Source organism: Ambystoma mexicanum, chromosome 7p (assembly GCF_040938575.1).
Source record: "Ambystoma mexicanum isolate Mex_15411 chromosome 7p, UKY_AmexF1_1, whole genome shotgun sequence".
Lineage (NCBI taxonomy): Eukaryota > Metazoa > Chordata > Amphibia > Caudata > Ambystomatidae > Ambystoma > Ambystoma mexicanum.
In genome coordinates this window covers 726,285,188-726,310,094 of record NC_090939.1, presented here as the reverse complement: position 1 = coordinate 726,310,094, position 24,907 = coordinate 726,285,188, and the positions used below count along the sequence as shown (strand labels likewise).

Sequence of the window (24,907 nt, the reverse complement as noted above, 5' to 3'; positions counted from 1 at the left end):
TGACTTTCAAGTAAATGCAAAAATACACTCAGTTTGACTTAAAAGTTAAATGGGAGACAAGTAGTTAAGGAATTTAGAGTGGTAGTCAGATGGTAGAGGTGAGTATAGATAAAGCTTCAAATGAGAACATGACAGGAAGCGTTGAGTACCCTCTGAGAAGGAAGTACAGGTAAATCAAGGAGGGAACTAACCCAAACAGAAATGGTAAGAGTCATGGCAGTCCAATAGTCCGGGGTAGCGCCTCAGCCAAACCCAATAAGGGTTTGGCTGTTGCAGAGTCTCATGTTGCAGCCTGTAAAGCAGACAGAGAAGCTGACCGGGACCTTAGAAAGTAGACCTTTGAAACAAGGGCCGGCTGAAGCCTGCTGGTCCCGCGACTAGCTTAAAAACAAAGCAAACAGCCAATCACTGCAGACGATGGAGGGAAGCACTTTAGATACACAGCCTCATGCAAACAAGGAGGCTAGGCAGCCATGATGGAAAACTTCAAAACACACTGTGAGGCAGCAGGAAACATCCATTTCATTGAAATGAGACAGTGCAATTAAAGCAGCAGAAGGTTAGAACACACAGCCAATTTGCACAGTGTAATTTCAGAAATTAAAATGGTTTGCTAAGTGAAGAAAAACGCTTTTTTTTCCTCCAAATTTCGTTTTTCTTTTTTAAAAGCTTCTTTTTCGTTTCTGGTGCTGCAGGGACGATGGCAGTGCACCTACCTGGTGCAGAGTGCATCCGTGGGCCCAACAGATCAGGAAACTTAAAGCAGATGGAAGGGTGGGAGCTTCAGTAAGACCTCGAACTCTGTAGGATGTAGAAGGCAGCATACAGGCAACCTCGTCCAAAACATCTCTCTTGGTGTGTAGGCAACCATGTTCATTGCACTATAGATCAATTCAAAAAGTAAACTACTAACATCTAGATTGGAGAAAACCATCAGGAATGGTTTTTAATTTTTCTCTGTAGCTTTCTCTATGAACTCCATGTGAGAATCATTTTGTGCTGATCAAATTGTGCGTTGTTAAAATACCCATTGTGCAGCGTGTGTGGTTACTAACGCCATCTTTGCTAGCGCAGAGAATAAAGAGTGACTATGCTTGAGGCTAGAAGGTAGGTGTACAGCATGGAAACTAAATTAAAATGCAGCTAAGTCAAAACGAACATAGCTGCAATGAACAGTCCCAAGGCATCAGTCCATGATGAGAGTCTTATGATCAAACAGGAAAGGGAATTGTGGAGGTGGGGGTTGAGATGTTCAATAAGTTTGCAATAGGTCTGACAGTGTAAGAGGAAGAGAATGATTTAACACACTTTATGTTATATAGTTTAAGTGCACACCTACTTAATTGTTCAAGTACACTAAATTTAGCCAAGATTCATATGACCTTTGCCTCCCACTCCTGTGGGTGGATGCACGCTACATTCTAAAAGTGCTTAGCTCTAAATTATTTTTAAAACACCTTAATTATTCTGGTTTGTATTGAATTTAGATGATTCCGAGACAATAAAAGATCTTCATATTCTCATCATCTTCATTTATTTAGTGATATGTATCCAATCCTTCCAAAAAATTGTTCACCTCTAATTCACTCTGTTATTTCACAGGATTCATCTTTGGAAGATAGTAGTGCTTAGTGTCCTGAGAATTAACAAAATACATTAACTAGTTACTGATCGTTAATTTCTGAATTTGGGACTCGCTTTGAAAAATCTGCATTTAAACACCAACCTATTTATACGAAAACAAAATTTGGTATTGCGCCATGCTTATCTCTTAATTGAAAATGTCTTTTAAAAATAAAAAAAAATATTGTTACTGATAGTTTTTTCCCTCATTTATATGCATTATACATATATGTTAACCATCTAGCTAACGATTACTTTTCTTTGCAACTTCTTCCTATTTAGCAGGTCTCACTAGTGCTGCTCTGCCTTTGCAATGTCCCTTATGGAGAACACTGCTATTATTGCGAAGGTGGCATGTAACAGAAGTATCAACTATGTCACATAATCCTCAACGTTTGCGTTGCTTATTCATTTAATCACAAGTGTAACAAACACTCAAAATAATAGGTAGCTGCTTGCTATGTATTTAAATAAAAGAAATTCTAGACTTTGTAATTCTCTTAGAAGAGACAGTGGCCTCATTACGGGTCCAGCAGTAACCCTGCCAGTGCTACCGGCCGGTTGCAGCTGGACCCGTAAATATTTACCAGTGCCTGAATTCCCAGTGCCACTGGGAGATTACATCCCCGGCAGCCCAGAAAGTCAGGTGCCGGTAAAATGTAAGTCCCCATTCGTATAGACTCTATGGGAGGTGGGACACGGAAGCACCAGCACAGTTTCTAATGGTGCCGGTGCATCCGTGACTGGTCTGCCTCCTCGTGGCTGCTATGCCCTGCAGGGTCAGACCTGTCAGGCACGGCGGCTCTGGCAGGAAGACCTGTAATATGCTGTTCTGGAAACAATGGTGCCAGTAAGCTTACCGGCATTGTTTCCGGACCGGCAGGGTCCTAATGAGGCCCAGTTTCTACTAATCTACTTGCATAGATTAAAAGGGAGCATTTCAACTATTAATCCTTTAAACCAATTAATGTATTTTTTTTTCAGATTTATCAGTTATCTCCTTTAGGTAAGCAAATGGCTACAAACTCACTATAGCCTTCACTCTAACTATAGTAGTATTCATAAACTGTAGTAAATGTATTCAGAACTTAAATTCTATTTGCTCTAAGCTCACAAAGTCAGAGAACATTACATTTTAGTCTCAATTTCAGTACATTTTAGAAAACATGAATCGGAAACAGGAAGTACCAAACTATTTAGCCTATTTTAAAAATATCCTTTTGCACCATTTCAAAATGGATTTTTATATGATATTCTTCCATACTGCTATACTTCATATCTGTATCCCCTATGTATTTTATGGACGATACAAAAAATATCAAAAACAGCATTAACATAAATATTAAAAGACAAGTGCACAAAAGCGCACACCTAGCTGAGAAGCTATGGGGACACAACAAGGGGGTTACGCATAAAGAGTGTGGGTAGCAGAGGAGCTGGGATCGGTAGAGGGAGCAAGGGATAGCAAGCTGTGAAGGGTGAGAATTAGGTTTGAATGAAGAGCTCAACCATTACTGAGATGCTCTTTGAAGAGTAGCTTCTTCAGGTCCTCTTTAAGTGTAGGCGATAGGGGGATGTTGTAGTCGTGTTAGTAACTTGTTCCAGAGATAGGGTGCACTGAGGAAGACGTCCTGTTACATGTTTGTTACCTGTAGCTGCTATTTGCAGTCAGGCAATGCAGTGTTTTCTGGTGTTGTGCTGGTCCCCGCAGATGGCTAGTGGCTTTGCCGGGTAGAGTGTTGTTTTGGTTGGGACTGCCTTGTGAGGGTTGCAGGTGGTCTTGCACATGATACATGCTTAAAGGTGTAGCCAGTGCAGCTCCCTTGAGGATGGGGCTATTGGGCTTGATTTCATTGAGCCCTCTGATGAGGCATGCTGCATCATGCTGGACAGCTTTCACCACGGCCAAGGTGGCATCTGGGACCCCTGCGAGTAGGGTGTTGCCACCTTCCATGTGGGAAGATGACCAGGGTTTGGATACCTGTTCTGAAACTCGGGATTGGATGAAATGCTTGACTTTGAGGCACAGAGGCTAGTAATATGCTGATTGGGTCTTCTTGATGATGTATGTTTAGAAAGAGAAATTCCAGTTTATAGTAAAGTGAAGAGATATTTTTGAAAAGGCTGAGAGTTCAAGTGTGAATCGATTGAGCTTCATCTAAGTAAGCCAATTCCGGACTTGGGCATGTCTGGTCATGCTTCAGGTAGGTATTTGACATCCAGACCCAAATGAGGGACAGTCAGTGTTTGAGTTGATGAATGTCATTGATTAAGTTGATCTGTAGGTAAAGTGTGTTATCTGTGCATTGCTTAATTTTGATGTCAGTGCTGGCGAGGAAGTTACATCTAGTAGTTTAAAATGAAAAGTGACACATTGGAGCCTCATATCAAAATCTTCTAAAAACTTCAATATATGTTTTCTTAATGTGAGATATTGATTCAAAGTGTAGTCTCTCAGACAAAATATTATAACTCCAGCATCTCACTACTCCGTTGTGGGGGAGATGTATTTGCTGATAATGTGTCCATCCAAAATGTTTCCAGTGTGATAAAAAGTTTATTTGCACATTACCATCTCTTCTTTTTCTAAAGATTAACTCTGAGATTATGAACTGCATTTGTGCTATGGCGTGCTTTTGAATGAAAGTGTATTGTAGCTCATGATTTTGAATCTTAAAATTTGATTAGTGTTCCTTCCATATCATGTTTGCTTTGACAAGTTGTCTTCCCTGAATCATATAAAAATTATGTGAAAATGATATTGATAATACATTTTCATTTAATGACATTGCTTGGGAAACAGTGATGTAAACCAAATTCAGAGATTTTATAGGTATTGTTGGTTGTAGAAAATCAATTCTTGTTTATTGTTGACTCATCAATACTTTCAATAACGATTTAATAATTGGTTTCAAAAAACGATTTTATCAAAATATATTGTTCAACTAACTTAGTTCATCTGAAAGTATTCCTTTGATCCATAAAATGTTACTGTAAAACAATCCTTTGATTGCATTTGTAGGATAGATGCTTAATGTATGCACAAGATTGTTTCTGTAGGTTTGTTTTGACAATATCACGGTTTTGTTTCCATCCTCAGTAGATAAGATTTTCATGTAAATGAAATTAATCTCTTTGGGGCTAAATTCCATTGTAAATTGTGAATATTCATGCAGTGGTTTCAACTGTTGTGAAAATTGTGTTAGCTGCTCTATTGATCCACTCCAAACATGAATATCATCATCATCAAGTTTAAGTGGTCTTCAATGAACCATTTCCAAAGCGTGATTCATCTCAAAGTGGGGAATAAATGCATTTGTATAAAGCAGAGCAAGAAAATGTACCCATGGCAGTATCTGATGTCTGTAAACAAAAGGTTTCATCAAAACTAAATGGAAAAACAGTGCTCTACAAAATCAACTTCAATCATTGTTGATGAATACTTTATCAGCTCCAGGGTTGTCAAATTGCAAAGTAAACCATTCCATTGCTTGTGAACACATTATAGATGTGTACAATTCAGTGATGCTTAGTGATGTAATTTTGCAAATGTCTATAGTAGTCATCTTTAATTTGAAGCACTTGCCTCTTTGGGTTAATTTTACCTTGGTGTGTCACCTGTTTTCTTATACATATATTTGATTTGTCCCTAGCATATGTGTCACTTGTTGCTACACCCTCAAACTGGCTCAGCAGTTGTTCTCATTTTCTTTGTACAGTCACGTATCGTGGGAATGCTTCCGCCATCTATAAATGTGCTATTGTAAGTAATTTCTAATTGAAATTGACATTCCTATTTTACAAATAAATACAAATAGCATCAACCATTTTCACGATCCCTTATAAAATTGTCAGGTATGCTCATCATTACTCTTAAAAACAACCACTTGCTTGCAGATATGCAGGTGTATTTTGAATTAAAGGGGATATTAATAGCATCAACATATTGCGCTAATTGTTAGGATAAACTGAGGTGACGCTGCTATGGTGGCCCTTTCAGCTCAAGACATTCGGCATGTTCTGATAATGTGAAGGAGTACTGGAGTGACTGGATGATGGTTTGTCAGAATATTTTTCTTGAGCCTCTTCTAATAAACTTTCAATTACATTGATAAATGACTTAGTAGGAATTTTGACTAATCTAATGTATGGGTTCTGATCATTCAATTGTCTCAAACATTTGTCACGATCTTGGTGGGTAATCGTAATAACTGATGCAGTTTCAGCATCACTTCCTCATTCATATGCACACATTCAATTACTTTCACTGATTTGAAGTTGCATTTTAGTCATTTTCTGAACTTGCTTAATACATTCTGATGAAAATTATTCAGGGTCATGAACTGAAAGCTTCCCTCTATACACCTCAACTGTGTCTATGGTTTGGTCAGAGTTATCGTTCACATAAAATAACTGTTTCATTTTCTGAAGTGGGACTTGCATCCTGACAGGGAAGGCCTGAAGTCCTGATTGCTCCATTTAAAGGTGAAGGGCTATGAACCCCACCCAATGCAGTGGGAATTGCCAGGTTGGATCATGCTACTGGAAGTCTGAACTCATTGGCTTCCAAGTGAAGGAATGCTCTGTTTTAAATAGGTCAATATGATTTGACTCATCTTTGCGACTGAACCTAAATTCAATGCAATAGTTTATTTGATTCTTCCTCACTTAAATTAGTTTTTATTACTTCAAACATGTGAGTGAGTACCTCCTTCCCCTTCCTCATTGTTCCTTTAAATTATTTCATTTACATTTTTGAGTGTTCAATTTAGCTTAAGTGCCTGGACTATAAAGTCATCAATTGAGGCCAACCATCTTATTTAGCTCATAAACTAGTGAGGTTTGGTTGGGGGGGGGGGGGTGACATCAAGCAGCCATTACAATTCTTCAATTAAAAATCTGGTGTATCTGCAAAAAGCTTTAAAGGAAAAAATGTCCAGGAGAAACTACTCAATTGAACCCCTATTCTGTTGATGTATGTATTCCAAATACTGAAATTAGTTTTCTGTAACTCGCTGGATCTTCATATCTAAAATTCCTATTTTTTAATTGTTATGTTTTTTGTGGTCTGTTTTAACATCTGTATAGTGCTTATATGTTTAATGGCGTATTCTGCATCTATAAACCTGTGACTGCAAACAAGATAATTAATGTATTACAAGAGGAAAGCATTTTCCTTAATGAAAGAATTCTTCAGGAACCAAGTCATAATAAGAGCACAAAGGTTGGAAAACACCACTAATCACACAAGGACACACCTTCAAGGGAAGAGCAGAACAAAGTTACACAAAAATGCCTGACGTGTATAAAATGTCTGAAATGACATACCAACAGTGTGAGAAAGATAATCAAAAATAGATTCAATAAAGCTGAATGAAAACGCAAGGGAGAACATATAGCAGAAAACCAAAATATCAACCTGTACAAAATGAAACTGGGCCTGTAGTTTTAGTGCAGGCAGTTACCTCGAAAAACTGCAGGGGCTGGCAGGATTTCGAAATTCCAAATTTGTATGTTACGAATGGTAATGAACAGTAACACCAATCAGAAGCACTCAAACAAAAAACATTTGAAAACATTGAGACAGGCACCCAGTTGCACATGAAGAAAAAGTATGGAAAACAATCTAGCATAAACAGAGCAAATCAAGCATCAAACATATTATGCCAAACATTCAAAATGCAATGGGGCAAAATGTGGCCAAAAGAAAGAGGTAAAGGATGTACCCTAGGGAGGGGAACGTAGCCAAGAGATACTTGATACAGTGACTTGGGGCGAAGAGTGGAAGTTTGGCAATTAAACAGCCAACACGGTTTGACGGCCTGGATTGCCCTGATGTGGCAGTGTAAATCAAAATGGTTTCAATTCAAGAGAATCTCCAGAGAGAGTATTTTCATTTTATTTACAGCGTGGGGTTAGGAAGTGGTTAGCAAGCAAGCCCATTTGCAACGCCTAGGTAAGAAAGAGCATTTGCAATAAAGTTAAAACATAGAAATCCCATACACCATTTTTGATTCAATGTATATTCATAAACCCACATGTAACACAGTTAACAACTGCAGCAAAAGTCCAAAAGATGGGGATTGGGGGTGAGCAAGATGGAGCGACTGTTGGGTGCCCCTGCTTTCGGTCTGCTGCTAAGCTACTGGGCAGTAGCTCCAATACTCTCATTGGTTTCTCATTCTCTTGAATGACTGAGATACATATGATTAGGAAACCTCTTCATAAGTGTTGGCCTTAGGGAACATTTGTATTCCAATTAAAACACACCCAGCTACATAGTACCTTGCTGGTCATCACTGCTTAGGTCGGACTTCATAGCAACTTTGACAGGTGAGGCTTCATTTGACGTCTTCTTTCAGCCATAACATAGAAAACATAAATGCAAAGCATTAGTATGTGTTAACTTCGGAGGAGACCGTATTCCAGAACATTACAAAGTAAAAGGATAAAGGTTATATAGCTAAAAAGTTCAATGCTAGCAAAGTAGTGCTCCTCACATGCATTATTTAACCGTTTACTATGTTTAATCGACCATCCACCTTTCATTCCAGTATCAACCTTTGGTAAATAACAGGAGCTACACATTTTGGAACTGTTAGCAAGGTCGTAAAAGATGCCATTTGTATAGTAAATTCAAGGACGCAGACATACAAATCGGCAGTGAATTCATATTCTCTGGCAGAGCAGATGACAATAGTGATAATAATAATAACGTGTTTGCTTATATAACTGTTGCTACTGCAGTTTTAATCATTGTGCCCCGCTGTAAGTAAAAAGCTTTATCAATATCCACTTCAATTATATTCAATGTATCAACCTTCAAAGGATGAAGGGTTGGGCAGCACTAACATGACATGCGCCATTACATTTTAACATCCGCAGAACTGAAGATTGTAACAATCATTGGAATATTTAAATCTATCTAAATGTAATGTTTCTATTTTCTCCTCTTAGAATGCTATTACAATATTCATAGTCTGCTTTGTATGGGAACATTTCGCAATAAATACAGAATGTATAATATGCTTGATAGACATCTTTTTATTAGGTTTTCAGGCAAAATTACACAGTGCATTCAATTCCACTCACATTACATAAATTGCATCAAAATAGAAGCCTCCGTGCACTGTAAATATGATTTGGCGAAGTGCCCCTGCCAGAGAAATCTAAGTGGCTGATCGACAAGCATGTAGTCCTGACGCTTGATGATTTCTCCAGGTAGCTCAAGGGAGTGTTGAAAAAGGGGAGAAACAGAAACAAACAACAACAAAAAAGCATTGAGCTACGGTAAGCTGAAGATCACATGAAGTGCTGCTATAATGCTGAGTAGCCATATCCATACCCGAGGGGAACTTGTGTCCCACAAGAGCTCTGGGAAAGCGCTGAATTTGTGAGATGATCAAAGTGGGAGGAGCTCAAATATACTACCAAGAGCAGATGGGAAGAACGTTGAGGGGCAAGAGGAATGGTTGGCATGACAAGGAGTCCGCAGTGAGAGAGCACCAGTGAGGGAGCAGCTCTGAGAAATTGGAGAAAATCCAAGCAGAGCTGCATGCAGAGAATTTGGATTTCAGCCTTCTGCACCAGAGCACAAGTGGCACTGATGGGTGGAAGGAAGGAAAGCCAAGCAGTGCCTCATGCTGGCAATAGTCATTCCTGCACTCTACACCAGGAGCACCAACTGAACTCAGTGACTGAAGGAAAAACCAGGATAACTATATGGTGGGATCTGCTGACTGATCAGACCCTAATACTTGCTGTGAACGGTTGTATGACATAATGATGAATTATCTGTTCTTATGACTTTGAAAAAAATACTTATATCCTGAATTATTAAATGTAGAATATCTGATCTCGTTTTTTTATACGAAGGGGATTACTAGATACGTGCCACTTAATCCTTTACCATAACCATATGCCTTTCGGTCCCTATTTGTCCATGCTGTCCCCTTCCCTTTTAACTCTAACCCTTCCTGTTAGTCACTGAAAAGTTTGTCATAAAACCGTGACAACTGGAATTTGAAAATGTCTGGTAAATCATTAGTGATAGTGACTGTACTATGCTGTTAAATATGGCACTTGCACCATTGCCTGATCATAAACTTGCGTAGTTCATAAAATGTCTTCCATAAAAAATGATTAAGCATGCAGAACATTCGCCAACTTGCGTGACACCCCCATTTCTTCGAATAGAAAAAATAATAAAAGTCGGGCACATTGATATTTTCAGATATTTTATTAGGAAGTAAAACTGTAGGCCATAAATTGTATCTGTATGTGCCCACTACCATTTTCTCCAGTGGAGAAAGAATAAGCTAACCTCAATTAATGAGAATTTGTTGCACCTTAAAAAGCAGTTCCCGATGCATGTGAACACTATGTTACTGCCCATTTGATTTCAAATATTTACTAAAACTCTCTAAAAAACAGAAGTGAGAAACCTGCAGCCCTTGATAAACTTGATAATTTAGAATTTGAAGAAGGTGTTGTCACAGCAACCTGATCGTTGCTGTGGCACAGATGGAAACATGGACGTTGTTTGATCCATCACGTATTCCGGCATTCAAGGTTACCAGTCTAAACTATTTTCAAGATGGCACCCGCATCTCGTGTCATTCATTTCTTATTGCGCGTTGCAACCCTCAATGGGATGAAGAGGCCAACACTTAATTCAACACTCTCAATGAAGCTCCTATTCTTTGCCAGACAGCCCAAACTAGGACTTTCATAGTAGAGATGGATGCATTTTATGGAGCCATAGGAGCAGTCCTTAAACAACGAGGAAACAATGGCATGGAGCATCCCGTAGCCTTCTACTCTTGAACACTTACTGTGAGCAAGTTAAACTATTCTGTTATAGAAAAAGAACTCCCAGCCATATGAGCAGCATGTGTGGAATGGCGGCATCTCCTTCTGGGTGCGCAAGATGAGTTTGAGGTGCGCATAGATCATAAGAACCTGCAGATTCTGCAGCAGACGGAATGTCGTAATAGTCAACATCAAGATGGGCCTATTTCTTCTTACAATACGACTTTAAGCTGACCTATATTCCGAGGTGCCAAAACACTATTGCAGATGCCCTCTATAGGAAGCAGAGAGAAGAAGGCACTATCCATCTAGTCATAGAAAGGATACTAGGAAACAAATCTTTGATATACACAGTAAATACTTTCTTGCAACAAATAAAGAATTCTTATATGAATTCTCGTTTCCCATTGTACTTTAAGGATAGGGATCAAGTCCATCAAAGAGAAGGATTGTACTTTGATCAGGATCGTCTTGTGGTACCCACGTCTGACCTGCAAACTAAAGTCATGTCTTGGTGTCACAACAGTCCTACAGCGGGCCACAGAGATGTTGCATCTACTATAGACCTCATTTCACGTTCTTTCTGGTGGCCTTCAATGAGGAGCGTTGTAAGAGTATGTATCCTCACGTTCAGTGTGTACCCACAGCAAATACCCTACGACAAAGCCCATTAGTAAACTTGAACAAGCTCCTGCGCCTCCAGGGACCTGCACTCATATCTCTACGGATTTTCTGGTGGAACTTCCGCCATCTTGAACTGCACTTTTTTGCCATTTAACTCTGGTTTTAAAGACTCCGTTTCTCAAAGTCAGTGTTTCAAGCAACACATACTTTCTCACTTTACTCTGCACTTTAATATGCAGTTTTCCCGCATCCCGCTTTTTGAGCAATATTAAAGTGACTGGTGTGACAGGCATGCCTCACCAGTGAGGCCATTACCATGCCACAGAACTGATACTCAACACCAATGTAAGTTTCAGAACTTTTTATGAACCTTTGTATTCAAACTAACATTTAATGTGTCAGAATTGTAGCCAAACTCCACAAATAAGATGTAACAATAATTGCCTCTCCGAGTAACGTGAGGGAATGGCTTGTGTACCTCAGCAATGGGATCAACAAAAGTCAGGTTCACCCCTGCCCCTCGTTCCAGAGGGATCCGTCATATGTGGTGTGCTGGAATAATCAGTTGGACAGAGGGGTGGCATGTTTACAACAATCTTTATTTAAATAATAATGAAAACAGCAAGATCTGGGTGTATCTAAAAGATTTTCCCTAACTAAAGAAGAACTTGGGTGCTCGTCATCAGGGTGGTTGTCAAACTCAAAATGTCCATCCTCCGTCCAAACTGACTTACTCTAGCCCAACCACTAACAAAGGATATTAAAACAAACAGCTTAAAGGAGAATTACTCCATTCTCCTGGTGTGGGCAATGGTATCAGCCCTAGCAACCTATTTTTATTAGTCTCTGATAATTGCTCAAGTTCTGCACTTCTAGAGAATAGCAGGAAAATGACTCCCTTCTGCTGGTCCCACAGTTCAACAGCTATTTTCGCCTTTTAGTTGACTTGGTCAGCCTCCAAGCTGCGGTTTATTAACCTTTTGCATTAGTTTCTGATTCAAAAATTTAGGTAAAGGAACCTTGAGAATGACTACCTTCTTCTGGTCAGTTGGTTCAGCTGCTGGCTTACTTTGGATAGATTCCTGCAACAGTTTTTATCAACTTTTCCACATCTTTCCAGGCTTCTCTTAGGTCTTGTTTAAAAGTCAAACACTCCTATTGTTTCCAAGACACAGTTATTTCTGGTCTTTCTTTCCCCTCCTCTTCTTGGTGAAAACAAGGGAAACTGTTCCTGCCTGTAGTGTCCTTGATTTCTTCTAACACTCTGACACATAAGCGTATTCGCATGGCACTCTCTAGCCTGAATGTCTCTTTGAATGATAAGAGTGTTGAGGGAGACTAATACAAATATTTTCTTCTCTTTCAGTCTCTTTGTCGCAACTGAGACAAGGAATTTCACTAATGATGTCATCTTCACATTGAGACTTCTTTCCCAACTCTGGAGACAATGGAGATTCCTCCCGGGGGTTTCTTTCCTTTAAATACACTTGATACAATTACTGAGACAAGGAGGATTACGCTCAATATCTTCTTCCCATTCTTTAGTACTTTTGAGGCAATGACTGAGACGAGGGAGATTACTCCCAATGTCTTCTTTAGGTTCAGCACACTTCCCAAATCCCCTACCGGGTCTCTTGTGACTCCCGTTACCTCTTCTTTGTTCGAGCCAGGCCCCCAGTTCTTCCTGAGGGTTGATGTGTTCCCACAGAACGTTCTCTCTGCTTCTCTTTCTGCTCCCGGCTACCATGCTTTGGCTCCTCGGGGTCCCTGCCCAGAAGGTATCGGCACAGATAATAGACCACTCGGTCCACCTCCTCAAGGTCAAGCCACCGTCGGTCGGTTTCCTGCTTCCAGTCAGGCCTGCTCTGGGTCAGCCTGCAAAAGACTCCTGCAATCTGCTGTCGGAACCTTCCGACTGGAGGTTCGCTTCCTCGACGTAGCTTCATGCACCCACGTTTGAACTTCCCGGGTCTTCCAGGCTTCACGCCTGCTTCGGCTCTCACAGTGTCCCTTTTCTATGTTTATTATATTCAGCTGGTTCCTCCCCAGTAGAATGGCACAGTCCTTTGTTTGTGCCGATTGAGTATTCTTCATGCCTCCTTGAGGCCCCCTTTTCCCAGTACCTTCTGTACTTTCCAAAGGAGTAGTTTGTTTAGCTCCATAAATCTTCTTCTTCATAGTACTCCTGGAAGCTGATTTGAGAGCAAACCATATGTTAGTTTTAGTCTTCCTGATCTTGGTGGTATCAATATCTAAAGGAAGAAAGAAAGGAGTATTGCAATAGCATGCAGTCGTGCTTTCAGATTGTTTCTCAGCAGACTTTATGGGTTTCATAGACTCAAGGGCAAGAGGGTTAGGGAGTTCCCCCACAGAATGGGAGTCATCCGTCCCTGTGAGGTTCTGCTTTCCAGCACCCCTAGTCGGAATGTTGTGTAGTGGGCTCACCTCCCTAGCCTCACATGGAAGGGCTCCCCCCTGGGGAGAAGTGACAAGTTCTAATTAATCATTTCACAAACTAATGTTGTGTGGCAAAGTTCCAAAACAAAATTCCAAGCCAGGTGACAGGTGCAAAACAAAGTGTCCCAGAATTCCTCCAAGTCCCAACTAAAGATAATGTGAAAAAACAAAATAAAATCCCCCTTTAAAGGAGGATGTTGTCGCTCCTCTGAACTGGCCTGAAGGGGGTTGCCTCATCAGTCAACCCTCCTCTCAGGCTGCAAAGCCATGTTTCCTGGGCGGATAAATGTTTCAAGGGTCTCCTGTCTGCTGCCCCCTTAGGAGTTGTCATTGGCCCCTTTTTCCTGGTGGCACACCAAAGGTAAGTATCTTTTGAAGTAATGCCCAACATTGGGGCTTTTTGGTTGGTCTGGTGCAATGAGGTGGGGTTTGGCTGAGAAGTGTGGCCCTACTCTTCCCTTCCATCCACTTCTCTTGCTGCTCTCACTCAGGCCCCCTGCATTGTGTCTGGCTCTAGGCTCTCCTCCCTGCTCCCCAGAATAATTGCACTGTATCATCCCGCCACCAAACTGTACACTTTCCCCAAACCTACATGGTCTGCTATAACCTCCTTTGTTCTTGCTTTTTAGGTGGGCGGTCTCACTTTCTCTCTCCCGACTAAGACCAACTCTATTCTCCTCATTAGCAGCTCACTCTCTTCCTCCTATCGGAAACCCCCCTCGTCCTGCCCACAATGGTCTCTCCTCTTAATGGTAACTCTCCTTCTCACCATACGTCTCCCTGGCTCCAAATCTTCTCTTCTCTACACCAAATCTTCTTCTCCTAGATCTGGACCCAAGACCCTAGATCTGGACTCCTCCTCCCCAAGACAAATTCCCAATTCAATCTCTGTCACCACTCTGCTCTAAACTGACCCTTTCCTTCTTCCTCACCCACTCAATATCTCACTTCCCCTCCTCCCAGAGGGTATGTCCTGCTTTACTCTCTTCCACTTCATCTCCTTACTTCTCCACACTTATCGCTTCTTCTGCCAAAACCACAATATCCTCCACCGCCTCCTTCTGATAACCTCGCTCTCCTCTATAATAATTCTCTCTTCCTCTTTCCAGATAGTACCCCTTTCCTTTCCTCTCCAAGATGAAATATTCTGTCCTTCTGTGAGAAACCCGAGGGTATTCTAGCTCCTACTCCCCTTGAATACTCTGCGCAGGTGGCCAGGGAAAGGCCATCACTCTTGGAGGGGGAGCCTGGGGGCGGAGGATCATCTGGGTGGAGGTTCCTTGAGGATTGGGAGTGGGGTGCCCTCGGGAAAGACATGGTATCCCCAGTTACCTATTGACAACAAACGTAACCCTCCCCCAATATTCATGGGCTATTATAAGCCAGTTCCCTCAACTTTCCACATGTAACACTTGACAGTACTGGGACGAATAAGAGACCACTAAGATCAGTGAAGATTACACATTTTCGTCATTTTGGTACTGGGAGAAGGAAGATGCCTACTAAGAGTTGTGCGGGTCAGGCATGTTGCTTTGATTGTGGTTAGGCAGGGTTAATTGGATATCCACACCTGCAGCCTGTCAAGGGGCTGCAGGTGTATGAATGGAGGTCAGCCAGACAAAGAAAAGGAGAAGCAGCGTGACACGGGGAGCAATGTCTGAGGAGGCAGCCTTCGTGGGACTGGAGCCACTCCAGCCAGGACACCAGCAACGAACACAGTGGACTTGCCAGACTTGAAGTAGGTGGGCCGTGTGATTTCCCCAAGCCTGGGAGCCTTCCTAACCCTGAGCGAGCAACAGGAGCTGCTGTGGAGTCGGAGCAGAGAGGACACTGCTTGCATTCCAACAGAGGCATCGAAGCTGCCTGTGTGCGGAGAGTGGCACAAGGCAGGCGAGCTGGGCTTTCGCAGGGAAAGCACATCAGACCGTTGAGTGTCGGGAGGGCAGAGAGGATCTGGGGATCCCCAACAGGACCGCAAGTGAACACCGGTCCGTAATATGGAAACAACTATGTGTTTATTAAATACCGAACTGAAGAGAAACTTAACTGTGAACTAAATGCTCATTGAATACCGAACAAAAGGGAAACTTAAACATTGAAACCAAAAGGTGTATATTGAATATCAAACTGAATAAAACTTTAAATCTGAACAATAAAAGTGACATTGAACACTGAACCGAATTGAGTACATGTTGCACAATGATTTCATTCAAACATTAAAGTCAAGAGTATTAAAAGCGGAAAAGAGTCAAACAGTGAACTTTTATGAGTGACTGCAGTGCAGCAAGGCCACAGCGTGGCAGGAGGTGGGTGACACATGGTGGCAGGGCCACAAGACTAATAAGGAGAAGCCAGAGAAGTGCAGGAATACCCATAAAGCCAAGAGGCCAATAAAAGGAACGAAGTGAAGGTGACTTTGTGCGCAGAAGCAAGTGCTAAGGAACCTGTGTGTGTGTGTACTGAGGAGTCCCGGGGCCCTGGTTGCACGACCTGTAATGGGTGGACCATGCAGTGTAACAACTGCCCCTAGACCAGAGAGCCCTGCAAAGTGAAACATAAGGACACCGAACAACAGACGAAGGAAACCACTACATATAAACTGGCAAAGTGGGCCAGAAAGAAGGTCTTGTTGACCTGATGTTAAGACTTTTCGTTGGAAAGATTGTTACCAGTATAAATGGCAAAGTTGAAGTCTTGGGGAAGGGAACCCTAAGGCTTAAAGGAACCACACTTGTTGTCTTGAAAACAGAGTCTCAAAACCCATTTTGCTTTTGGATTGTACTTTCTGGAAACTTGGGGAAGGGAACCCCAGTGGCTGGTTCTGAACTACATCGCCTTGAACTGGGAAAAGATAAACTATGAGACTTTTTCATGGAACTTTCTTGTGCTTGGGAAAGGGAAGCTGAAATGAGCTGGAAGAAGCTTGGAACTTTGAGTTGAACACTATTCCCTTTGACATTGGCATCCCAAAACATTGGTTAATTGTAATTGTGAGGGCAAGGATAGGTTTTGGACATGGACCGACTTTTAAGTTGAATCTTTGACTCTGACTTTCCTTAGTTTTGTTCATGTAGGGAAATCCCAACTTAGAATAGGGCAAGTTAGGCCTTGAACCATCCTGACATTTAAATGAATAAATATCTTTTGTTTGAACTTTAAGTATGTTGTCTGTATCATAGTTCACGATGCCTTCTCATCTCCCAAAACAATTTCAGCAGCAAGCCAGAACCTCCCTCCATCTCTACACTACTACTTCTATTCTCTAACTGGACAACCTCTTTCTACTGAATAGCTTTAAGACCCTTACTTTTTCATGCCCCTCTCGCCTCATCAATATTTCCTCCTTCCCAGTCCCCACTGACATTTCTCATCTCACTCAGGGTTTCCAGGACAGGGGCTTCCATGGTTAGCTGGTTTTTCTTCTGGTTGGGTGGTGCTTTGGAGTACGGTCTCCCCCGGTGTAGCCTGAGCAGAGACATTGTGTGATTGATTCATTGTTTCTAGAGTGCTTGAAGGGAGAGAATTGCACTTTGAAACCTCTGCATCATGTGTTCACTGTGCATTAATCTAATTACATGCAGGGGGTTGTGTTAACTGTGGCTGTGCAGCTTAGACAGGCATGCCAAAGTGTTACTCCAGTGTTCAAAACGCAATGCACACTGAGAAATAGTGTACTCTTTGTACACCAGAGAATTCCCTCAGCCTTTGAACGTAAACACTAGCAGAAAATGAGCAAGCATTTTGTATGATGGGTGATCTCCCCAGCAAGGATGCAGTGGAAATGTATTATATGTTTTCCTCTTTCAGCACCAATGCTGAAGCAAAAGATCTATTTAAACTGTCATCAGTAGATGCAGACTTTTTAGCAACTTTGTTACCTTAAAGCAGAAGACACTGGTTCCCGCTATGAATGCCCGGTAGGATGAGATATCTTTACATGAGTCCTACAGCTACATTCAGCACTCCCTTTAAGACCCACAGGGCTGCCACTCCCCCACCCAGACCACAGACATCAAAAGAGCACATGCGACTGTTCACTGCCATAGAGCAGAGGACTTTTATGGTGGTAGGAATCATGCAGGAGACCAAAGTACTTTTGCATGTTGCTTTATTCCACTTTTTAATTACAGGTTACTGGTTACAGGATCAGGACAAATACATAAGGAACAACATCCACTAAGCACACCATCTCATCCTGTTCCCAGGCACCAAATAACACTCACGGAACATTCACACAGAAAATCTTCTCTTCATTCCAATCAGTCGAGAGACTGACAGGGCTACGTGGTGCTGATTGGAATGGAGTCATTGCCACTCATTCACTGGTTACAACTTCCACCTAAACACACAAATTCACAAACTCAGGATACAACACTTCTCCCTTCACAAAGACAGAACAATAGGGGTGGGAGAAGAGACTAGAATGACATAGGAAGGAACAGGTACCCTTACAATGACACACATATTCATGCACCAAGAGAGAAACAGACAGCAAACCGAGAGGAATGAAACATCATGCCTTGGACAAAGGATAGTAATGGTGGGAAGGACAGAAAGGATAACAAACAAAGCTGGACAGAACAGAGAATAGAACAGCAAAGGTGGATCAGGCATAGGGAAGCTGTGCACCAAACAAGCAGGAATGCTGAACATCAGCTGAGGCAATGTCACAATCTCACCCTTCCAGTGCATAATTCTCGCAACATACCACAGGACTAGTGAAGAGAGTACATGACTAACAGAGATACGCCTAAAGTTGAGACACTACCGTAGAGTCATAGTCATCACACGATGTTCCTATCTCATTCATTGAAGCCTACAAGTACTTTGCTGATAAGACATGCATGCAAAAGAGTTCTTAAACACTAGTCTATATTGAATAGTGCTGCATATGATGTATTCATTGAATGTCAGATGAAACCATAAAGTGTGTGATAAAACAACATTGAGACACTCATATCATTGGCTAGGTATACACTTACATGATATATAGTCACTCCCCTGTGCACAGGTGCACTTGACCAGCTTCAGCCTGGGTGCCGCTCACAAGGGCATTAGCAGTACACATAGACAATTCTCACCTTGTCAAGCATCCATAATGTTCAAACCAAAGCAGACACCTGCCATTTTCCTTCTATGCTAAGAAAAGTAATTGATGCTAAAAAGTTTCAAACTAGTCCTGTTTACATTACACCTACTTTATGAGGTTGACCATACAAACATATTCAATGTGCCCTTTAAATAAATATGAGAAGGAATACATCATGTTCTGCCACTACTAAATGAACAATGCTATCATTGCTCTAGAAGGGGAGAGCAGCATTTCAATGCAATTTGCTTAACTTAAAAAAATATCATGGGTATCTAAGTATTCCAGGAACTACATATACCTAGCATCAGGGAAATGGACATTCAGAAATCTACAATGTTTTTCAGGCAATCTACATACATATCTACAGATTAACATTGGGCATAGATGTTAATGGATGCTATGGTAACTCTCTTCTTTAACTGAATGGTTTAACTGAGGACTTGTTTGATCCTACCTAACAATATTACGGAGGGCGTATGCATGCAAACAATATTGTTTGCCCTGCAAAATAATTGTGTGAATGTAGATTGGCGAGAGCCCTTCACGCTTCCTAAACTGCCCCATAATATCATGGTGAGACTTTAAACATTTGTTTGCATTACAAGTATTGTGGGTATGCAAATATCCAAATTATGTTTCTGCTGCTAGAGAATCTACATCATGTTTTCAATTTTTACTTAGCCCTGTCAACTAGTATTGGAGGCCAGCACATGAGTGGGGTGGGGTGGGGGTGATAAGGGGGGATAGTAGCACAATCCTTGGAGGTGAAGGACAAATTAGCAGCAGTCTAGGAAACTGCACCATTTGTTTCCCTTCTTTAGTCAGCTTCTGAGCCTTTTCAATATAACCATGTTTTCTGTCTCTAGAGCCTCTAGCTGCATCTTTAGCCATCATCTGTGTTAACAGTGGATTGCAGAAGAAGGGCTGCTAGTTACAGGTGAAGGGAAGTGATAATTCAACTTTATCTGATGTTTTTAAAGGGCATCCTAGGGAATCTCAATGAGAGTCTTATTTGTTTAGGCTGGGGTGAGGAAGATTTGGCAAAAGTACTATGGGTCAGAGTGTGTCCCAGCCATTTCACTTCCTATGCCAGGGTTACAATCCTGGCTCTAAATACGATTTTGAAAATGGAGTATTTTACTGCGCATTTATGAAATACTTTTGCAGTAAAATCTTTTTGGCAACTAAAAAGTAATGCACATTGCCAATTAGGGTACTTTATAGGGCAGTGGAATATATTTAACTTTCTGACAGATACTCTTTTTGTAATCCATACTTCTTTACACCTAGTCAATATTGCCAATTAAAAGTTGCATTTTCCCTTAAAGTTTCTTTTCAGATCAGGCAGTAATATTCCTTCCAGTGTCATTGCTCTGCTGGTACCACTGATCTAAAAACATCCGTGGAGCTCTGTGGGTGTGTTAAGGATTTCAATCAGGCACACACCCAGGTCTCGCCTAGCATGTAGTGCGAAATGAAATAATTATTTGTGTCTATAAGTTCCATTTTCTGAATGATATACCACTCAAATCCCACCCTTCTCAAAATACCCCCCAGGTCACAATGGATTAGGAATCAGGCTAGATTGTAAAGGTAAAGATGTATTTATTTATTTAATATTCAACTCATACATAAGTATAAATATATATATATATATATATATATATATTGTCAATTCTACCTTAGGGTAGCCAAGTCGAGCTGCACTCTCCATAAAGCCATGCTTGCCCAATTTCCACCAAACAGCAAACAAAGGAGGGGGGGGGGAAGTAAAACTCCACACCAACCACTTTCCGTTTTGTTAATTTTCTTCTTTTATTGATCCACACGGGAAAAAATATTTAAAAATCATGGAAACCCATTTCAGAAAGTAGAAAGTATGACCCCAATGTGGGTCCTCCCAAGTGCAGCACTCGAGGCGTGACGCGTTTCGCGGCCAACTCGCCGCTTTTTCACAACAAACAACCTCTCCACCATACACCACTTTAAAACATGAGGCTAGGAGGAGTAGAGAGGGAAAGGAGGGGGTGGAACGGCAGGCAACATAGTAATCAAAGAAGGCCTCATTTAGTGATCTGCATTACGTGCCTAAACCATGGCAGACATCTTTGCCTAGTAAGTTTGCCTGACAGACATACATTCATGCGAATGAGCATTTTGATTCTAGAGGTAAATTTAAAGTGCGTTGTGCATTAGCAGCTGGGGGGGGGTATGAAATATTCACCACCCAAGTTTTTTACTTTATTTCTTCCGATTTTGAAGTGACTAGTGCATAATTAAAAACGTCTATAACTACCTTGCTGGGGTATAAATAAGTATCTAAAACCCCAAAACATGGATCTCTGTAGCTCACCCTTAATCTGTTAGGTCTTTTAGTCACTATAATATTAGTGTCCAAGGTATAATCATTTATAGTATTAGATCTCTGCTTGGTCACTTGTTTATCTGTACTTAGTGCAAAACCATGGCAGACATCTTTACCTAGTGAGTTTGCCTAACAGACATACAATCATACGAATGATCATTTTTTTCTTAGAGGTAATTTTAAAGTGCATTGTGCATTAGCAGCTGGGGGGGGTGTGGAATATTCACCACCCAAGTTTTTTACTTTATTTCTTCCGATTTTAAAGTGACTAGTGCATAATTAAAAACATCTATAACTGCCTTAATAGAATATAAATGAGTATCTAAAACCCCAAAATATGGATCTCTGTAGCATACCCTTAATCTGTTAGGTCTTTTAGTCACTGTAATATTGGTGTCCCAGGTATAATTGTTTATATTATTAGATCTCTGCTAGGTCACTTGTTTATCTATTTGTTTAATGAAGTACTTAGTGCAAGGGAAATCCCAATTCCAGCATAATAATCGAAATTGAGATAATATTCTAGATATATCCAACCATAAATGGAAGATTATCCCCAGATGCATAACAGCACTAATAAATCGATATCCAGTTTGCAGACTATGTTTTTCTAGTTAAATCTACTTCCCAGTTAGCCTCTCCTTGCTCTTCTTCTCCCCTTCTCTACTCCCCCATTACCATATGTATAGAAAGAATAGTGCAGAGCAACAAATGTGCTCCGAAACAAACACACCATTACCAACATCATAAAAAATTGTTTAAAACACAGAAACTTTAAAACCAACTATTTGATCTCTTATATCGTTACAGAGCACTAGGAGGAAAGAAAGGGACAAGAATATTCCTTTAGCTGCCCAAAAAGGTGTATAACTCTTCATCAATGTTATGCCCGTTGGGATGTTTACTTTCAAAATCTAGTATACACCTTGTTTCTTTTTGTCTCAGTTGCTTCTCCCTGTCACCTCCCCGGGGGCCCAATTCTATTTTGTATACCCCAAAGAATTTAAAACTGTCTATTTCTTTGTTGTGACATTCATAGAAATGTTTAGCCATGGGGTAGTTCACATCGTTATGTGTGATGGCTCGCACATGTTGTTGTATTCGAATCTTTAACTTGCATTTTGTGCTGCCAATGTAGTATTTATGGCATGCACAGGTGAGGGCATAGACTACATAGTCTGTTTCACAGGTGATCCATTGTTTGATCTCTGTTTTGTGTCCTGTCACTGGATGTTTAAAAGTGTCGCCGTCAATTGCAAATTTACATATATTACAGCGTGTGCATTTATGAAAGCCTTTCCTTTTCACTGTTAGCCAGTTTCCTTCTATCTTTTCTTCTTCCTTGGCCATAAAACTGGGAACCAGCATATCTTTGAAGGACCTATTTCTTCTGAAAGTGACTTCGGGATGCGGTTTGAGGCTTTTGGCCAGATCAGGGTCAGTTAGCAAAATGCTCCAATGTTTCTGCAGAATGTGTTTAATATTTTTTGACTGGTTGTCATAAGTAAGAATGCATCGGGTGCTCTTTTCTCCTTCTAATCGATCTTTGTTCTTATTTCCAGCTAATAAGGTGTGTCTCTCAATTGTTCTGGCTTTCAGGAAGGCTCTCTCGATGACTTTTTTGGGGTACATCTGCCTTTTAAAACCTGCTGCCGTCAATTTGCTTTCTCTATCGTAAGACTCCAAAGTGGTGTTGTTTCTTCTGAGTCTCACAAATTCTCCATAGGGCACACTCCAGATCACATGTTTAGGATGTCCACTATGTGCGTGTAAAGGAGTATTAGAGCCAGTCTTCTTTCGATGCAGCTCGCAGGTTATTTTCTCATTCACAATTCTGATATTAACATCTAGAAAGGTAATTAGTGTCCGGCTGTGAGTTTCCGTAAATCTTAAGTTTTTTTTGTTTTGGTTCAATACCGTTACGTACTCTAACCATCCCTTTGCAGTGCCTCTCCAGATAACAAACAGGTCATCGATGTATCTTAACCATAAAACCACATTTTGCGTGTGTACCTGATTCCCATCTGACCAAGCCTCACGTTCTTCCCACGACCCCATCATCAGGTTTGCATATGAAGGCGCGAAAGTAGTTCCCATCGCCGTTCCTTGCATCTGCTTGAAATATTCATTGTTAAAAAGGAAGACGTTGTTTGTAAGGCATAGATTGATCATTTGCATCACCATCTCATTGTGTTTCAGGAAATTCAAAGATTTAGTGTTCAAATAGTGTAGACATGCTGTTTTCCCATCCTCATGTCCTATCGACGTGTAGAGGGAGACAACATCCATCGTGGCCATTAAAAAGTCTTTTTCCCAGGGAATATTTTCTATTTTACACAGGAAATCAGTAGTGTCTTTTACGTATGAAGGAAGTGTACACACAAAAGGGAACAATACCTCATCAATGTATTTCGATATATTTTCCAATGCTGAGCCGATTAGGCACACGATTGGTCTCCCTGGGGGTTGTTGCAGATTCTTGTGCACTTTAGGTAGAAAATATATGGTAGGAGTTATGGCTTTACTGATATAGAGAAATTTATATGTTTCTTCCGATATAATACCCATTTCTTCATATTTCTTTAGGAAGGATTTCACTGTTTGTTCTAATGCTGGCATAGGATTATCCTTTAGTTTCGTGTAGCACTTGGTGTCATTGAGCTGTTTATACGCCTCTTTAATGTATTCTGTTTTTTTCTGCAAAACAATATTATGTCCTTTATCTGAGGGTTTTATAATGCAGTTCTTCAACTCCTGCAGTTCTTTTAATGCTTTTCTTTCATTTCTTGTGAGGTTATCTTTGAATTTCACATTTTTAGTTTTTCGACGTAAGCTTTTTAAGTCCTCTATAACAAGATTCTGAAATACTCCAATAGTGCTAGCTACGTTTGTCGTGGGATTGAATTTGGATTTCGATTTCAGATTACTTTTTGCCATCCAATCAGTTCTGATCCCTATCTCTGCAAGATCAGTCGATAAGTTTTCTTCTTCCATGTCCATTCCTTTCTCTAGTTCCATAAGATCGGTAAGTATGTCCATTTCCTTAATCATAATCTCTGTTTTTCCTGTCTGTACTTCCTTTTTCTTTTGTTGCCACATGTTATTGGCAAAGAATTTCCTGAGACGGATCTTCCTTATGAAATGGTCCAGATCTATCCTAGTGTCCACATAATCATTATTAGCAGAAGGACAGTAGTTTAGTCCCAAACTCAGAACTTTTTGTTGAGTTGTTGTTAAGGTGTGATCAGATAAATTTATTATTTTAAAACTGCCATCCTCCTGCATATCAGCCTCGCTCAGTTGCCAGAGCGCAGCGATCTGCCCGAAGTATTGTTCTGGGAATTTCCTGCTCCGTTTTCCCCTCCTCGTTTTTTTCGGGCGCCTCTTCCTCTGCCACGATTCGCACTTCCACCTCTTTTTTGTTTGTTCTTTTTGCCATCTTGGCGTAGCAAACGCATTTCTTCTAAAAAATTCCTGCGCACTTGTGGTTCTTCTGTGTCGCTCCCTGTTATGTCAGACTCTGACATTGAAAGGGATTCGCTTGCACTTGTTGGTGTAATTTCGGTGGTTATCGGTGCTGCTCTGGAAGATGTTAATCTCATCTGATCAAACCTTCTTGCAAAGGTGTATACTCTGCCCATTTCATAATCTTCCTTGTCTCTTAAAAACTTTCTTTGTTTTCTTTGTTTTATTTCTTCCTCATACTCAAGCAAGTTTCTTTCCATTGAATCTTTCAATTTCTTCCCATCACCGGTTTCTGTAATCAATTTTAATTTTTCTTCCACTTTTGTTATTTTTTCCAGTAGCCTCTCGCGATCACTGCCTGCATACTTTATAAGTAATAGAAGGAAGGTTTTTGAACATTGGTTGGTGGCCCCACTCCATTCTTCTAACATCAGTGGGTCCTGTTCTTCGAAGGATGGAATTGTTAAAAT

The 24,907-nt window shown here is 40.8% G+C and overlaps 1 protein-coding gene across 7 annotated transcripts in view; it reads right to left on the bottom strand.

The window, feature by feature from the left end:
* The window catches only part of REPS2 (RALBP1 associated Eps domain containing 2), a 1,712,589-nt gene that overhangs the window by 585,011 nt on the left and 1,102,671 nt on the right, over positions 1-24,907 (bottom strand). For 5 of the 7 annotated variants that reach the window (XM_069636810.1, XM_069636815.1, XM_069636811.1 and 2 more), the window contains exon 11: positions 7,909-7,978. In XM_069636810.1, coding sequence (XP_069492911.1) covers positions 7,909-7,978 — 70 coding nt within the window. The remainder of the gene's footprint in view (positions 1-7,908; positions 7,979-24,907) is intronic. The other 2 variants (XM_069636809.1, XM_069636814.1) reach the window with 1 other exon arrangement.